General features: G+C 42.1%; 1 protein-coding gene across 1 annotated transcript in view; it reads left to right on the plus strand.

Moving 5' to 3' along the window:
• The window catches only part of LOC116942274 (complement C3), a 181,401-nt gene that overhangs the window by 17,837 nt on the left and 147,130 nt on the right, over window positions 1-16,434 (plus strand). The window contains exons 3-4 of the mRNA XM_032953975.2: window positions 12,621-12,807; window positions 14,594-14,670. Coding sequence (XP_032809866.2) covers window positions 12,621-12,807; window positions 14,594-14,670 — 264 coding nt within the window. The remainder of the gene's footprint in view (window positions 1-12,620; window positions 12,808-14,593; window positions 14,671-16,434) is intronic.

Here is a 16,434-nt window from a genome sequence, read left to right on the forward strand (position 1 = left end):
ATTTAATTAATTCCCTAACACCCTTGAAAGCTCAGATGTTCTCCCACATTTAGCCCCTCGATCATTCATCATATCAGTCTTAGTTAACCTTTCTTCTGGCACCCGCAGACACTTTGTCGCCAGATCCCAAGACTTGTGTGGATACAGATGTCTTAGTTGCCCCTGGTGTGGCCTTTTGACTCGTAGGAGCTGACCCCCAGATTTGATGTGTGTGTGTCTGTGGCCATGCGTTTGTTGTGAAACGGCCTCCCTCTGGGTGTTCGTGTATTGGTTTTTCCCTTCTATTGAGCCTGGTTTGCCGAGTTCGAGTCCTACTCACTCAGCAATGGCGGTTATCTGTTCTGGTTATAGTTCCCTCCTTTGGTCGACTCGGCCTAAGTATGAATACCTGGTCTGGCATGTAAGATCGCTACTGGGAAGATGAAGGTGGTCGGGCATGGCTTTGGTTGTACCCCTTACACTGTGTTCGTCGCATTGAATTGACAATTATAATATCTAAAAATACATATTGTTCTGAATGATCCTTCGGTTCAATTCTTTAACCCAAGCTTCCATAATTTCATTATCATGTTTCACATGCTTAGCCCAGACCTTATAGCAATTATGTACCGATAACAGCTATTGTTAATAAGGCCATGTAAAATAGCCATATTGAAACCTTTGACCCTGAGCTGCATGGTAACATAACAGTACATCCTATCATCAATTTAATGTTCAATACTATGATGTTTGAAAATATTCCTATGTAGTGGTTGATATTATACATTTTCCAACTTTCTAAGCAAAGGCTTCGGAATAATTAACTGCCCAGATGCTGAGACTTGCTCTCGGCACAGCTGAAGCAGCAGGGGTGCTCTCCTTTGGCCTCCCTATTATGGCCTTTGTTTTATCAAGGGGGGAGTTTCACAGACCAGTGTCACTGGTTATCAGCCCAAGCCATCAAACTTGCTGTTGACTTCATTCAAATGCTAATTAGTTTGGCCTCTGGTTTTCACGTACATGTCCAAAAACGATTACATTACAAATAGGCAATATCACACTTAATATTATTTTTTGGAAAAGGCTTATATAACAGAGCCCCCTTGTAAAAACTAGTTGTGGTCTATTGGCAACCAATCATTTAAAAACAAAATCAATACCTTTTTCATCAACCAACAATTATCCTTAATGGAGGTTTTTTTTTGGGTTAGATCGCATAAATATGTAGTGGGTCCAACTGAGTCGCAGGCGTTATTCTTTAGAGGAAACAAATTTATTCACAACACGTATATACAAAGGGGTAACTGCCCCTTTACTAGATACAGCCTATGGTGGTGACCACCCAGCTAACTGCACTATACATAGGAGTTACGGCTTCGATGGATCAGATCCTCACTTGGGTCCCCGGCCACGTGTTGGTGCCTCTTCAGACGTAGGACGTAGAGCTTCCAGCTTGCAGAACGAAGCGCCCTCGGCCCCGCCCAACTTTGCGAGCGTTCTAGCTCCCTCTCGATCCCTCTCGAGAGCTCTCCCCGGACACGTGATCACCCCCTAGCCCCTCCCCCCCACATGGGGGCCTCTCTGTGGACACTCCGGATCACGTCCCTACGAGATCAACCAGATTGCCATGGCCCGGGGCAACCCTGTCCCTGGGCTGACACTCTCCCGCTCCCCCTTGTGGGAGCCCGCACTGCACGCCATGCGTGGTGCCCGCGTTTTCCCAGCGCACACCAAGCCCCACTAGGGCTGGTACTACACCCACCTACGGGGTGTACGCGATAACGGTGCATCGCAAGCCGCGCTTTGCTAGAGCCGGCCTCACTCAGCAACACACACGGTGCTGTCCACGACGTAAGTACATCGCACGCCACGGCCCTCCCGGACCGGCACCACACAGTGACATCCCCAATGTCACTACAAACTACAAATATATAAATGTGTCGTTTAAACCCACCACCACCCGACACAGACAACTAGCAAGGGTTGTCACGTAAACAGAACATGCCAATTTGTCACTAGTACAGCACACCGGTGTGTTGGAGAGCCAAGCCACGACATTTATAATATTTATCCATGTGTAGTGATTAATTTATTTATTTTCGGCAACTCCGTCCCACCGTGCACATTAACGCCGCGTCCCACCTGGCGCGGATCATTCTGTTGTCATCCAAGCGCAGTGAAGACGAATGCGCAGAAGAGCTGAACAAGCGAATACACTCCATGCTCGGGTATGGGCAGGATCATAAGTCTTATCCAAAGCTGCTCAAACTGCCTTCACGACTTGAGTCCTCTATTTATCATAACGGTATGCATAATACAGTTAAACTGCTCTCTTATCTTTATTATTATTTGTGACCTAACATGTCTGGAGCCAGGATCAATCGATAATCCTATTACCTGCAGATATTTAACAGATGAGATGCGTTGCACCGTTAATTCCTCCTGTTTGATAATACTTCTCTTGTCCGCATGCATCTGTGCAGATAGGTTTTTTTTGTGGTTAAGCCATAGTCCCCACATACCGCTCATATTAACGTGGATAAGAGGAGCGGCGACCCACTACTCTGTAGAGTAACATTGGTATAAACCAGTGGTTCTTAACCTGGGTTCGATCGAACCCCAGGGGTTCGGTGAGTCGATCTCAGGGGTTCGGCAGAGCCCCCGCCACGGAGGTCCGGACACACTTGAATTATTGTGTAAATTTGTGATGACACACACGGCCCGCTTGGCCATCACTGGCTGCAGATGATCATGCTACACTGCTTGGCCAATCAGCGCTGCGGGGAATTTAGTGCGTACTCAGTAGTCAACGTGTGACTGTTGTCGTACGTCGTGTGATTTCTTTAATATTTTATCCATACTAACTATGTCGGGCAAAAGAAGAAAGTGGTCGGACGAATATGTACAACATGGATTCTCATGTATCACGGAACGTGATGGGAGTGAGCGTCCTATCTGCATGATTTGCAACGCCAAGTTGAGCAACTCTAGTCTTGCACCGGCAAAACTAAAGGAACACTTCTTGAAGCTGCATGGAGACGGGGAATACAAGAACACAACACTTGCTGAATTCAGGGTGAAGAGAGCCAGATTCGATGAAAGGGCCACTCTGCCTGCTCTTGGATTTGTACCTGTTAACAAACCGATCCTGACAGCATCGTACGAAGTTGCTTACCTGATCGCAAAGCAGGGCAAGCCACACACCATTGGTGAAACACTTGTGAAACCAGCTGCATTAAAGATGGCGAATCTGATACTCGGAACAGCGGCCGAAGGTAAATTATCCCAAATTCCCCTTTCAAATGACACCGTCAGTGACAGAATAGAAGACATGAGTAAAGACATCTTGGCTCAAGTAGTCGCGGATCTGATTTCAAGCCCGGCAAAATTCAGCCTTCAACTCGACGAAACCACAGACGTTTCTGATCTAAGCCAGCTTGCTGTTTTTGTACGCTATGTGAAAGACGACATGATAAAAGAAGAGTTTTTATTTTGTAAGCCTCTTACAACAACAACGAAGGCAGCCGATGTGAAGAAGCTTGTGGATGACTTCTTCAGAGACAACAATCTTTCATGGGATATGGTTTCTGCAGTTTGTACGGACGGAGCTCCAGTCATGCTGGGAAGAAAGTCTGGTTTTGGTGCGCTAGTAAAGGCCGATGCACCACACATCATTGTGACGCATTGTATTCTGCACAGGCATGCGTTGGCAACAAAAACCTTACCTCCAAAAATGACAGAAGTATTAAAAACTGTGGTGGAATGTGTGAACTATGTGCGAAAAAGTGCTCTGAGGCACCGCATCTTCAGTGAGCTGTGTAAAGAAATGGGCTCTGAATTTGAGGTACTTCTGCTCCATTCTAATATTCGGTGGTTATCCCGGGGACAGGTGCTGAATCGTGTTTTTGCCATGCGTGTGGAATTAGCCCTGTTTTTGCAAGAGCACCAACACTGCCATGCAGATTGCTTCAAAAATCCTGAGTTCATTCTCATTTTAGCGTACATGGCTGATATATTCGCAGCTCTCAATCATCTCAATCAGCAGATGCAGGGTGGTGGAGTCAATATCATGGAAGCGGAAGAACACCTGAAGGCTTTTCAAAAAAAGCTACCGTTATGGAAACGACGAACAGAGAACAATAACTTCGCAAACTTCCCGCTTCTGGACGACTGTGCAAGTAAGATCGAAGATGTGTCTGGAATCGGAGATATTTCTGTATCCACGGAACTGAAGCAAACAATTGCCACGCACTTAGATGAGCTTGCAAAGTCTCTCGACGGATATTTCCCTACAAGAGAGTCATATCCAGCATGGGTGAGACAGCCGTTCACGTTTGCTGTTGAAACAGCAGATGTCAATGATGAATTCCTCGTCGAAATCATTGAAATTCAGCAGAGCCAGGTTCAACAGCAACTCTTCAGAACAACAACGCTCTCAACGTTTTGGTGTCGACAAATGAACAAGTATCCAGTTATTGCTAAGAAAGCCCTGGATTTTTTTATACCATTTGTTACAACATATCTTTGTGAGCAATCCTTTTCGAGGATGCTGGACATAAAAACGAAGAAAAGGAACAGACTTTGCTGTGAAAATGACATGAGAGTGGCACTTGCCAAGGTGAAGCCACGCATATCTGAACTGATCTCTCAAAGGCAACAGCAGAAGTCACATTGATTTCCAGGTATGTAATTTGTTGTGAGTTTATGCATTGTGTTGGTTTTATTCTTTGAACAAGGTAATGTTCATGCACGGCTCATTTTGTGTACCAGTAAAAACATATCTATGTCTTGAATTTGAAAAAAATCACATTTAATTTTCACTAAACAGGGGTTCGGTGAATGCGCATATGAAACTGGTGGGGTTCGGTACCTCCAACAAGGTTAAGAACCACTGGTATAAACGCTTGTTACAGTATGAACAGCGCATTCAAAACGCATACTATTTTATGTGCTGTTTACAAAGTGTGTTCACAAATCCACACTGAGAAACACGATGATTGACAGAGGGGTGTAAAAAATGTTTCGATAGTATTTTTAAATAGAGGTACTGCAGGTAGGTAGTTTTCAGTTTTAAAGGCATAGTTTAACAAGACAACAATTGCCACCATCCTTCAAACCCATTCGTGAAAAATAGCAAAGTTTTTGTTTACATTATAATATTATCTTTATGCGAGAGCTGGGGGCTTATGTGACCCCGGAATCATGCCAAAAGGTTCAATTATCGTTAACTATGATCATATTTATCCACGTGTAGTGATGCCGACACACGTTGTACTCTACTCGGAGTCTTTATTCGGACACAGCACTATATCTAGGCCCGGGCTTCGTTCTTGGTGCTTGAACCCTTTCTTCTCTCCAACCGTCCACTCCTCTTGTGCTATCTCCTTTTATATTTTTTCAGCCACCTTGCTGAAAGCTTCGCTCACCCCACTCACTTCAGCTAATCCTCGTCCTCCAACAGTTGTCAACTGTCGTATCTACAGTCAACCTCCTTTCTCACCTTTTACATTTTAATCTCTCCTCCAATCCCTTTCAATCTCGTTCCCTGACCAATTGTATTTGAGGTTTCCCTGCACCAATCAGAGGCCTTGGTTGACTTCTTGACTGTCCGTTCGCCCGTACGCTTGTGTCAGGTAAGTGGCCTGTTGCTTCAGTCATTACACATGTTTTTAGTGCCTGCGACATGCCAAGCAGAGGTTTCGAACACAATTGTGCATTGCCATTCTTATGTTATCTCCCTGTCATATTTTACCGAGTCTTTTGCAAAATACACATTGCTCAAGTTAGCTCTGTTATCAATGTTGGCCGAGTTTCTGCCGCTTTTAATTATGAGCATCTCATGGATGGGATCCTTCTTTACCTCCTGTGTGGATTTAGTTTGATCTGCTAATTTCCACACTATCTCTCAGGCTTCCCTGCTTTGTTAGGGCATTTTCCTGATCATTACCAAATTTTCCATGACCAAGGCACCTTAGAATAACCTTTTTCCTTTTCCCACAACATATCATTTCCTGAATCATTGTCTTTATGGTTTTGATCAATTGCCAATGGTATACTGGTTCGTTTTTATATTTAATTATGCCATTTTCTTTACACGTGGGAATGTGTAGTGTGAAGTTGTGTCGCACGTAACTACAATTGGCGCACACCACAATATCTTTGACTCGACTGTCAGTTGCCATCCCCAGGGCAATATGCACATTTCTCAATTCAGTGAATTGAGTCGATTTTGGGCCCAGTTGGGTCCCCCCTTTTGTGCTTTTTTAATCGACTGGATTCCAACACAATTCCAGATCCGGCATGAAGCTTGCATTCCTCCATTGTAGCACACCCATCTGCATCCATCATCACCAAGTCAGCACACAATTATAAGTTAAATGGCAGATGCCTGCTTTCCTTGGGGCGTGCCGATGCATTAAGTGTCTCTGCCCCATTCATAGTACAATCATGCAAATCAGCGAGACAATGGGCCGCTTGTTTAATAATCCTGCTAGATTCGTGGGGTATGTTCCCTTGTAAACTCATGCTCATGTTCTGTGTGAGTGTTGTGTGAGGTATGTTTCATGTGTTTTGCGTCCATCTGACAATCAGGTTTTACTTCCTACTGTTTGTCCTTTTCCACTGTTATGTCACACATCAATGCAGTCATATTTTTATGTTCAGTAGGTGTGTCAATTACTGGGGTGATGCTTACATTTTCCACCACATTTTTGAATTGGTACCCGATTTATTTAAGGTTGCCAATTATTGTTATCCTTCTGGTTTACCCTGCCACAAGTGGCCTCAGATATTTCCCAAGGGGGCTGTCATTTTGAAACTAGAGTTCTATGTCAATGTCCTCATTCTATACCAGTCAGACATTCTGGGGGCTGTGTTTTCACTGGCAGCTCATTCCCAATTAATTTGGATGGTTCATCAAGTGTTTGTGCCAGATTTTGGATCCCGGTTGAGCCAATTTTCTCTTCCCCATTTCCTGTTTCCATATTCCCTCCTGCTATAGCCGTTGGGGGTATTAATGGGCAGGGGCCAGATTGTGTTTGACCCTTAGTGGGTTGTGGCATGGGGTCCTGGTATGATTCCCCGACTGCTCCCCACACCCTGCGAATCCATAAATCACCTGCTTATGTGCCCGGTGGTCCCCTAGGATTTATTTGCCACCCTCGATCATGATTGTTGCCTTGCCGGCTGCATGTGTAATTCTGTCGGTAGTTCATGGGGGCATTTTCCTGTTTATTGTGATGCCTGTTGTTTTCTATGCCCCACCTGTAGGGTGCTGTAGCTGTTCTTGGGAATTCCACTTCCCTCTAGATGGCGGAGTTCATTTTCTATGGTAATCAATATGTATTTCTCCCGGATTATGATTCCTCCGGCTATATAGCCATGCCGTGTGAGCCTTATTCTCAATGAGTGGTAAGGAGGACGTCTCTGGGTCCTATAGGATTAAAAAAAAGTCTAATCTCTAGACTCAAGGATTCAAAAAACATTACCTTGAACATTTTGTCATCCTCATGGAAATTATCAACATCACCTATGTAATACACTAATTTTAAACCATAGGAGGTAATCTCGTGGGTCCTCATTTACACACCAAGTCATCATTTTTGCAGCATTACGCCCCTTGGACAGAGTTTAATATTCCCCAACTTTCTAATCACTGCCACGCTCAGGAGTTTGAAATCATTCCTAATCTCATGTGGTAGTGACTTTACCTATGGTCTAGCATGTTCATCTAAATTTATTTTCAGCAGACTTGTTTTTTGGTCTGACTTCCTCAGACCCTCTGATCATGGCCTCACCGTCTACTGTTGCGACATGGCTGTATATTTCTTCTTATTGTGTTAATCGAGCTGCCAACTCTTACAATAACTTCTGTCATGTATTTTGCACCTTTAGCGTGGTTAAAAATCGCCTGGTGAGTCCTGCTTGTTCTGTAACCTGTGTCCACTATGCATTTTAACATCATCATATGACCCTTGTCTATGAGGTGGTGTGCGTTTTTTTGTTTCTGCTTGTCAGGCAACTTCATTCTGACATGGGTCTCGCACTGTGTTGGTCCTATGACTTGCGTAATTGATGTCGCTCTCACAAGTCGTCACTCTCATATGTGTTATGCTGGCCATGCTTTCATGGCACACGTCGCTCTCACGAGTCGTCCCTACAGTATGTGTCGTGCTGGTCATGGTTTTAGAGTGTACGTATTTTTCATGAGTCTCTTTGGCTCATCTGCTCTTTATTATTCTGACCTGTAGGTTTTAATACGAATACATCATATTCCGCTTCCTCTGATTCCCTAAAACCATGAAAGGTATTGTCTTCTGACCTGAAACCATACATCTGATTCTTTGACCTAGAATTCCACTTATAAGTAATTTTTACTATGAAGTACAGTCAGTCGACTAAAGGAAATTATATTAATTTTAGCATCTCATGTGTGACATAAGCTACTCTGGTAATTTGACCCAGAGTGCATATTTAAAAAAACACTTTACTATCACAGGGTGCAGTCAGATTGACTTGAAAAAAATAATCATCAATTCAAGTGTCTTAGTTAACTAAGTGTCTTAGTAATGACGTTATAACTAACACACTTGAATTATAATACAATCCAGAGTGTGTATGTTAAACACATTTACTATCAGGTACCCAAGATAAGTCAGTTCAGAACACTCAAGTTAACACAACAGTGGTTCATTTCCTAATTCATGCATTAACTGTCTGCAGGAGATCTCGGACGAGCAACCCAATATGTTGTATATATTGTGATTAAAACCAATTAATAAAATATGCATAACAATACGTACATTTCTGAAATATATGTAAATGTAATTAAGTGTAAATGTAATTAAATGTGTTTTTAAGTGTAATGAAGAATGTGTGTTTTAAAATTTGTTTTATGAATGTGTGTGTAATTATGTGGATATGATTATGATGCGATTATTATTACTTATTATTTTCTCTCATTATCTAGGGGTATGAATTATCGACCGTGATAATATCAATGATTCTAGCTTTTACGTTTGTAGTGACATCACCGTATGTCACTGTGTAGTACCGGCCCTAGAGAGGCACGGCATGCGGTGTAACGACATCACGGATACCACTATGGTGTGGGTGTAGTACCGCCCCTAGAGGGGCTCGGTGAGCGCTGAATGATAGCGCTGAATGGCACCACACTTGGCGTGCAGTGCCAGCCCGATAGGATAGAGTGTGGGAGTGCCGGCCGTAGGAATGAGGTTAGTAAAGGCCATGGCACTCTGGTTGACCCGAGCGGACACGTGACCAGTTAAGTCTACAAAGGGGCCCCAAGTGGGGGCTCTGGGTGGTCACGTGGTCAGGGTCCAGATCCTGCTCGAGGATTATGGAAGGTGGTCGTTGCCAAGGGCGGAGCCAGCCACGCCGCAGAGAATATAAGCCGGGTCCCCCAGAGGGACCCGCGTTGTTGTTCATCCTGAAGAAACCTTCGTCTATGTTCTACGTTCTACCTAGTCTCCAACACGTGAACCTGGACCCGAGCTGTGGTCCCGGTCCGTATTAGCTAGTTACGTTGTAATTAGCATAGTTAGCCTGGTGGTCACCACCATAGGTTGTTATTCTGTTAAGGGGCAGTTACCCCATGTATTGGTGTTAAATAAATGTGTTGCCTCCAAGTGTGTCTGTCACTCAGTTGAACTCACTACACATTTACTGATTCTCAATTTAACAGTGTGTAATTATGTCAGGTCTCAGGATTCAGATCTCACCACAGGAGACAGTTCTTATAATGAAGACAATGTAGCACGAGTTAGGAAAGAAGCACTCAGACACCTGTTTGATCTAAGCAACGTCAATATCAACTTATTATAATATCCAAACACTTATCAGGAAATAATAGAAACGACAGTACCCATGCAAATATACATCCTCATCAATCCGTAGTTAATGATCACAAAACAACAATGGCTAATATTCACGATCACGTGATTTAGAGAACAATAGGCAGACCCTCAAAATGGCAATATTCCTACAGAATGCGTCCTCATAAAATGCGTATCAAATGGGTAGAAAGCATCAATGATCGGATCTCACGATCATGTGATAATTGAAAACTAACATGCTAACCCTCCAACAACAGTATTCATGTTAAGCATGCAATTATAGCCACTGGCACGACAAAGGCAGTCGGGCAGGCTCTAGTTATACCCCTGGAATACATTATTTTTGTCGTGGAGAATTGACATAATTCGTATTATGTATAATTTCTGAATGATCTTTAGGTTCAATACCTCAATACAAAACTTCCATATTTTTTTAAATCAGATTTATATTCTTAACCCAGACCTCATGACACTTGTGTATCGATAAGTGTATGTTAAGAAAACATGAAAATAGTCATATTCAATACCTTCTGCCTATGTGCTGTATTGTCATTTAACAATATATCCTATCCCTAAAGTTAACATTGAATACCATGATGTTTAGGAATATTCATATGGAGTGGTTGTCACTTGAACGTTTCATCGTTCCAGACACCAGGGTTTGTTTATTCAGAGAGTGAAGCAGCAAGGGACATTCTTGTCGCTTTGCCCTGTATTTTCCCTCGGGTAGGCAGCGTGTTTATGGTGTTTTGCCATGGGTCCACACTTGTGGAAATTTTTCTCTCAAAATTTTCCCTGGGTCACTCCTTGCCCATGCAAGAGTTATTCCTCTATGGCCTATAATGCTACAGGAGTTAAATGTGTTCCTGGGAAACAAAATATACTACGGCTTCAAAGCTCGCCTGAGATTTAGTTATTCTCATCATGCCAATCTGATCGATGTCTCTTGCATTCTGTTTCCCCGCTTCACATTCTAGTGCTTTTTTGGCTTCGTCACCTGGTTTTCCAGACTTTCAGGATGGAGGGAACACATGTTTACCAGGAACTGTGACATTCAAAATAGACAAGATATACAAACATCATTGGCGCAGCCATATATACAACAGTTACTAGTTTAGCACACCGGTCTGATTGAGAATAAACCCACAGAATTTACAATTCAAGTATAACATTTCGCCAGTAATTACAACCAGCCAACAGCCAGAATTGTGGAGATATGCTCATGTTTATGTCTTAAATAGAGGGATAAATGTGATGCCATCATTTGTGAGCCAATCAGTTGCGAAGACCAGAGGGGGGTTAATGTATTCATATAAATTACAATTCATATATATTATCGGTTAGGTTAGTCACAGTTAATCAACATAGATAATGTAAAATGCATAATGTATATTCTGTCGTTTTTGAGTACAAAAATCGCAATACTCGTTATTGGCTGCTGACGGTCAATCACCATCGACGATCGGTGACCTGTATCAGCATGCAATTATTACATGATAATATGCTTCCAAACTGCACTAAGACTGTAACTATCAGAACAGTTAAAATATTTTTTTATTTCTCTCAATTTCAATTCATTCTGTAATTTGTCTTGGCCAGTAGTAACGAGTTTTGCACAAAACCTCAACATCAATTGAGTATAATTGTTAGTATGAGTGTTCTGGAACCGCTGACAGTTGAATTTGGGAGAATGTAATATTTCTGATGTTATTTTAGTCTCGTGCTGATCATTCGTCCTGTTTGCCCAACATGACATTTACAACACGTGCAGTTAATTCGGTACACACCTTCTGTTAATAACTTCGGTAATACATCTTTAGTACCAGATATTAGTTTTGTATTTTATATACCATTCCAAATCTCACTCGGATAGTTTGTTTTTCCAAAAATCTGGCTAGTATATCAGTTACTCCCGCAATGTATGGTATTTTAATTGCTTGATCAGTTTCAACATTTATGCTATTTTTTGGGTTTTGGCGTTCAGTGCCCTTTTGATGTGTGCATCATTGTAACTATTCAATTCCAGCGCTTCTTTAACATGTTTAACCTCGCTCCTCAGACTTTTACCATTTGACACTTTCTAAGCCCGATGTATGAGCGTCTTGATGAGAGAGGATTTTTGCGTGCGGTGATGGTGTGACTGCATTCAGATAGGCATGATTATGGGTTTTCTTTCAGTAAACGCTGTGTTATTTTACCGTTTCGGTCTATTTGAGACTGAAACAGGAGGATTTCTCCACAATTCTAGATGACGCCTGATGAAGCAGGTTATAATTACCGGCAAAACGTCGTACTCGAATTGTAAATTTTGTGGGTTTATTCTCCAACACACCGGTGTGCTCAACTAGTAACTAATTGGCATGTTTTGTTTACGTGACAAACCTTACTGGCTGTGCCAGGTGGTAGCGGGTTTAATGGCACATTTATATTTCTATGCTCTAACCCAAAAATACCTTTATTAAGGAACTATAGTACAACTTAAACTCAATCATTTGAATTAAAAATGTAATGTTGATAAGCAGACGGTTTGAGCTCTCTCTGAGCACTGTTCACTTGGGCATGACGTCAACATAAATCCATTAAATCATTATTAATAAAAAAAATTATAAGGCGTGAAAGTCTACCAAGTTGAATTGCATTTAGTTTTGTGCATTATATATTTTTTTGCTTTATATGCCAGCGTTTTGTGATATTCAGCCCATGTTTCCATTGCAAGCAGTGTGCTGTATATTCTTCTGCCTTTAGTGAATGTGATGTGGGGGTGATGATTATTCTTTTTTATTACAGCTCGGCTTTGACATTGAGAACCCAGATAAAACGAATTCTCCATCAACAAAGCATCATGTCCGGCTGGTGGCCAAGGTGGAGTCAAAGTCCTTTAACAAGGAGGTCACGGCCCATGCGCTGCTCTCATATCGATCAGGACATGTTGTTGTCCAGACTGACAAGCCTATCTACACACCAGATGAGAAAGGTACTGTGTGTACTAGGTTTGTTAAAATCCTGAGTCAATGAGTGGGTGAGTGAGTGGGTAATTATGTGATTGCGTGAGTGAGGTGGTGAATAAGTTAGTGGGTAAATATGTGAGTGAATAGGTGAGTGACGGTGTTACTGTGACGTACAGTGTGGTGGTTGAACATTGGATGAAATCAAACAGTCAGTCTGGTTGACAAAGTTGTCAACGTGGGTGGAGGAATCATTGAGTTAGAACTGTCACGATGGTAGTAGCAATTAAATATTGATAAGGAGGCAACTGTTTCTTGTTTCCAACTTGTTGCTTTTATTACCATACCAACCACCATGTGTTGTCATGTGACCTCAAACTAGGCACAACTCACGATGCCATACTCCGGTTCTTAAAATAATTAGTTTTGAATAACTGGTAACCATTTGAAAAAAAGTATAAATGGTTACTGGTTTCCTGCACCTATAGGAATGGCTAGAGCAATGGACATAACATGTTTATAAAGCAGTTCAAACAATGGGCCACCTCTATGAACCCAGTATAAATGGGTAAAACACGAGTTGGTCAATCCACATGTCGCATGTGGTGGGGCGAAGCGTGGGTAAGCCCATATCTTCCAACACGTCTGGTCAGCTTGAGTAAGTAGATCATATACCCTGAGGTGGTGACTTGACTGAGCAGTAGCATTGGCTGCTTAATGCAGAGGTTCACGGTTTTAATCCAGTTGCCACCCTCATTGAAACTGTGGGTGTATAGTGTAAGGAGGTCTGGTTAATTATTATTATTTACGGATTCATGAAAGACTACCTCACTTTCCAAATTGATACATTTCAGATGTGTTTAATCTAAGGATTGAATTAGAGGATAATACTAGAATACGAATCAGTGCTGCAAGTCGATACTCTGAAGCACACTTTTTACAACAAAATGCAACGAAACAATGCACAAAGGAGGTGAAGGTTACATAAGCATTCACTTAAGAGTGGCTTTATAGAGCTTAGTCATATCGATGTGTTTTCATCATTCGCTGCTTTACAGCCTTGGCTTCATGCATATTTTGCAACGTGAGCTCTTGAAACAATTAGTATCAAATAAGTTTACTCATTGATTCCGTGCCGGCTACATTGACGGCACTGGTGACACAGCCATGCGTTCCTCTCTCGCTGCATGAGAATAACCTTCGCTGCTGAGACAAGAATATATTTTATTCGACATGCTGGCTTGATTCGCCAATGTGCGACCTGAAGACATCGACACAGTCGAGTGGACTACTGTTTGCGCTGTGGGCTTATTACCCATAAGTACTTGCTTGTCTGCTTCACAGTGGACAATTTAGATCCCGTGCCATTCAAAAACAGGCCATATGTCCCAGCACCTGGTGTATGCTTGAAATAAAAAGGAATACATTGATTAGAGAACCCATGCAGGTTATTAGGTAGGCCACATCACTAGATATAAGATAACCGGTTGGTAAGAATAACTACTGAGTGGCAGCCAAATGCGATGCGTATGGGTGTTTCAGCTCAGTTATTATTCTGACTTCTTGAATTTTAACATGATTTATTGTATTCTGAAAATGAATGACATAGTTCCAACCGAAACCTTGTATCCATTTGCTAAATGTGCCTGTGAAAATTGTACAAATTACTGGTGATCTGAAACAATAATAATTGGCATGTCTAAATTATTATATAAGTGACAATTTGTGGGAGGGTGTTATGGCATTACGTCGTCTAAACCAAACATCAACTATAAATCAATGGTGAAGATGTTTTTATGTATGTGTGTGTTACAGTCAAGTATCGGATGTTTCCAATGAATCAAAAGATGTCACCAATCCCAGGTTCGCAGTCAGTGACGGTGGATATCGTGGTATGTATTTCTCTTTTTGTAGTTTTCAATAAATGTAGGGCCTTGTCTCAGCCTTCAATGCTTTTGAGTATCCAGTGACCATTCTGACCTGTATTTTCCTGACAATGCTTGAGATAGTTTCACATGACACATTTAATTCCTGCTAGATTTGGCTTTGAGAATTGTTCTTCACCTTACCAGCTGAAACAATATAATTATCATATCAAATGCTTGTACACATGACCTCATGCCTGAGTGAGCAGCACTCAGAGATACCTCTACAGTCCTATCCACTTATCCATAAATTATTTGTTAACTAAATTACCTAATTTTAAGTTGTATTCTTTTCCTTATCTCTTACATCAACATTGAATTTTGAGGCTAATTCTAGGATCATTAAACCCTCCTGCCCTGCCCCCTAATTGTTCTGCTTCATCTACTTCGGGCCCTCGATGAGATATAAGGCCCAATACTATGAGTGACTGCAAACTCAGCTTCTCCACGTATATAATGGTAGACAGAGCTCCGGGCAAGAAAGAAAAAGCGACCTCTACACTCGCCTCTGCACAAAAAGTCAGAGCCGAGGAACTCACCAAAGAGGTCCTGCAGCTTCTTCAGGAACTGCAGTTAAAAATCGACCAATTCCGGGAGAAAGCTGAAGTAAATGCCACCCTTCCTGGTGTACTTTAACGACAAGCAGGGGGCAATCGGCAAGAGAGTGGAGAAGCAAAGAGGCAACCACAATGCCCCTTCAATCCATTGTGGAGCAATCTGAACTGGAAACAAGGGGAAGCTCAGGCAGCTGGAGGAAGCATGTAACAAGCTGCAGGCCAAGAAAGGGAGAGCTAACTGAAAACAGATCGCCATCCTACAGGATACTTCTCTCCCCATCAGAAGTTTTTTTTATTTAAAAGGGAGTGGGTGGGCCAAGTATAACATGCATCGTACACCACTGGAAGCAGAGGGGTAATGATCTTCATAAAAATATATATATCTCCCTCCCAGAAGATTGACCCACAAGAAAAATACGTATTTATCTTGGGCAAATTAAAAGGCAAAGAAGTAGTGTCTTAATTTTGTACACAACTTGGCTCCCATTAATTCAATACCGTTCTCTGGAATTGTCGCTAATAGAGAAGAAAACCAGGGAGATAATCGTCGGTAGAGATTGGAACCTGGTCCTAGACCCTACTCGCACCTTCTCAGGTCAAACTTCTCCACACAACAAAGGAATCTTCTCCAAGAATTGATGTCCCAGCACCAACTAGTAGACCCATGCAGAGCCCTGAACCCCTCGGAACAAGATTACATCCACATTCAAGGAATATAGAATGCTTTCCAGACGCAGAATTTCTGGTACCTGGACAAGAGGTTACTCGTGAAAAGCAGATAAACTGTATCAGGAAGGAAACAGAAGAGTTGTTTCTGGTCAACTCAGAGTCGAACTTCTCCACACGCCCCTTGACGATATAGGATGCCCCCAAAGCTTTCTGATTAATTGAAAAAAGGAACTTGCAAGCTTAAACAAAGTTAAAGCCAAGCAACATGCACGAGAGTAAATAGTCTTACAAGGCTACACAATCTCAATAAACCATGTGGGAGAGCAATTCTGCTTAGCTAGAGTTAGATAGGATCCTCAACGATCAAACCACCCTATTAATTGATCATAGGGTTTTCCCCATTTATCTGGCAACAAAACAGGTGTTAAGATATTCTTGGTTTTTCGGTAAGATGTAAAAAAAAAGCTGAAACCTTTTACAAGGAATCGTGTCTATATTAACCACA

Source organism: Petromyzon marinus, chromosome 14, assembly GCF_048934315.1.
Source record: "Petromyzon marinus isolate PM22_M1 ecotype Great Lakes invasive population chromosome 14, UKy_Petmar_22M1.pri1.0, whole genome shotgun sequence".
Taxonomy (NCBI): domain Eukaryota; kingdom Metazoa; phylum Chordata; class Hyperoartia; order Petromyzontiformes; family Petromyzontidae; genus Petromyzon; species Petromyzon marinus.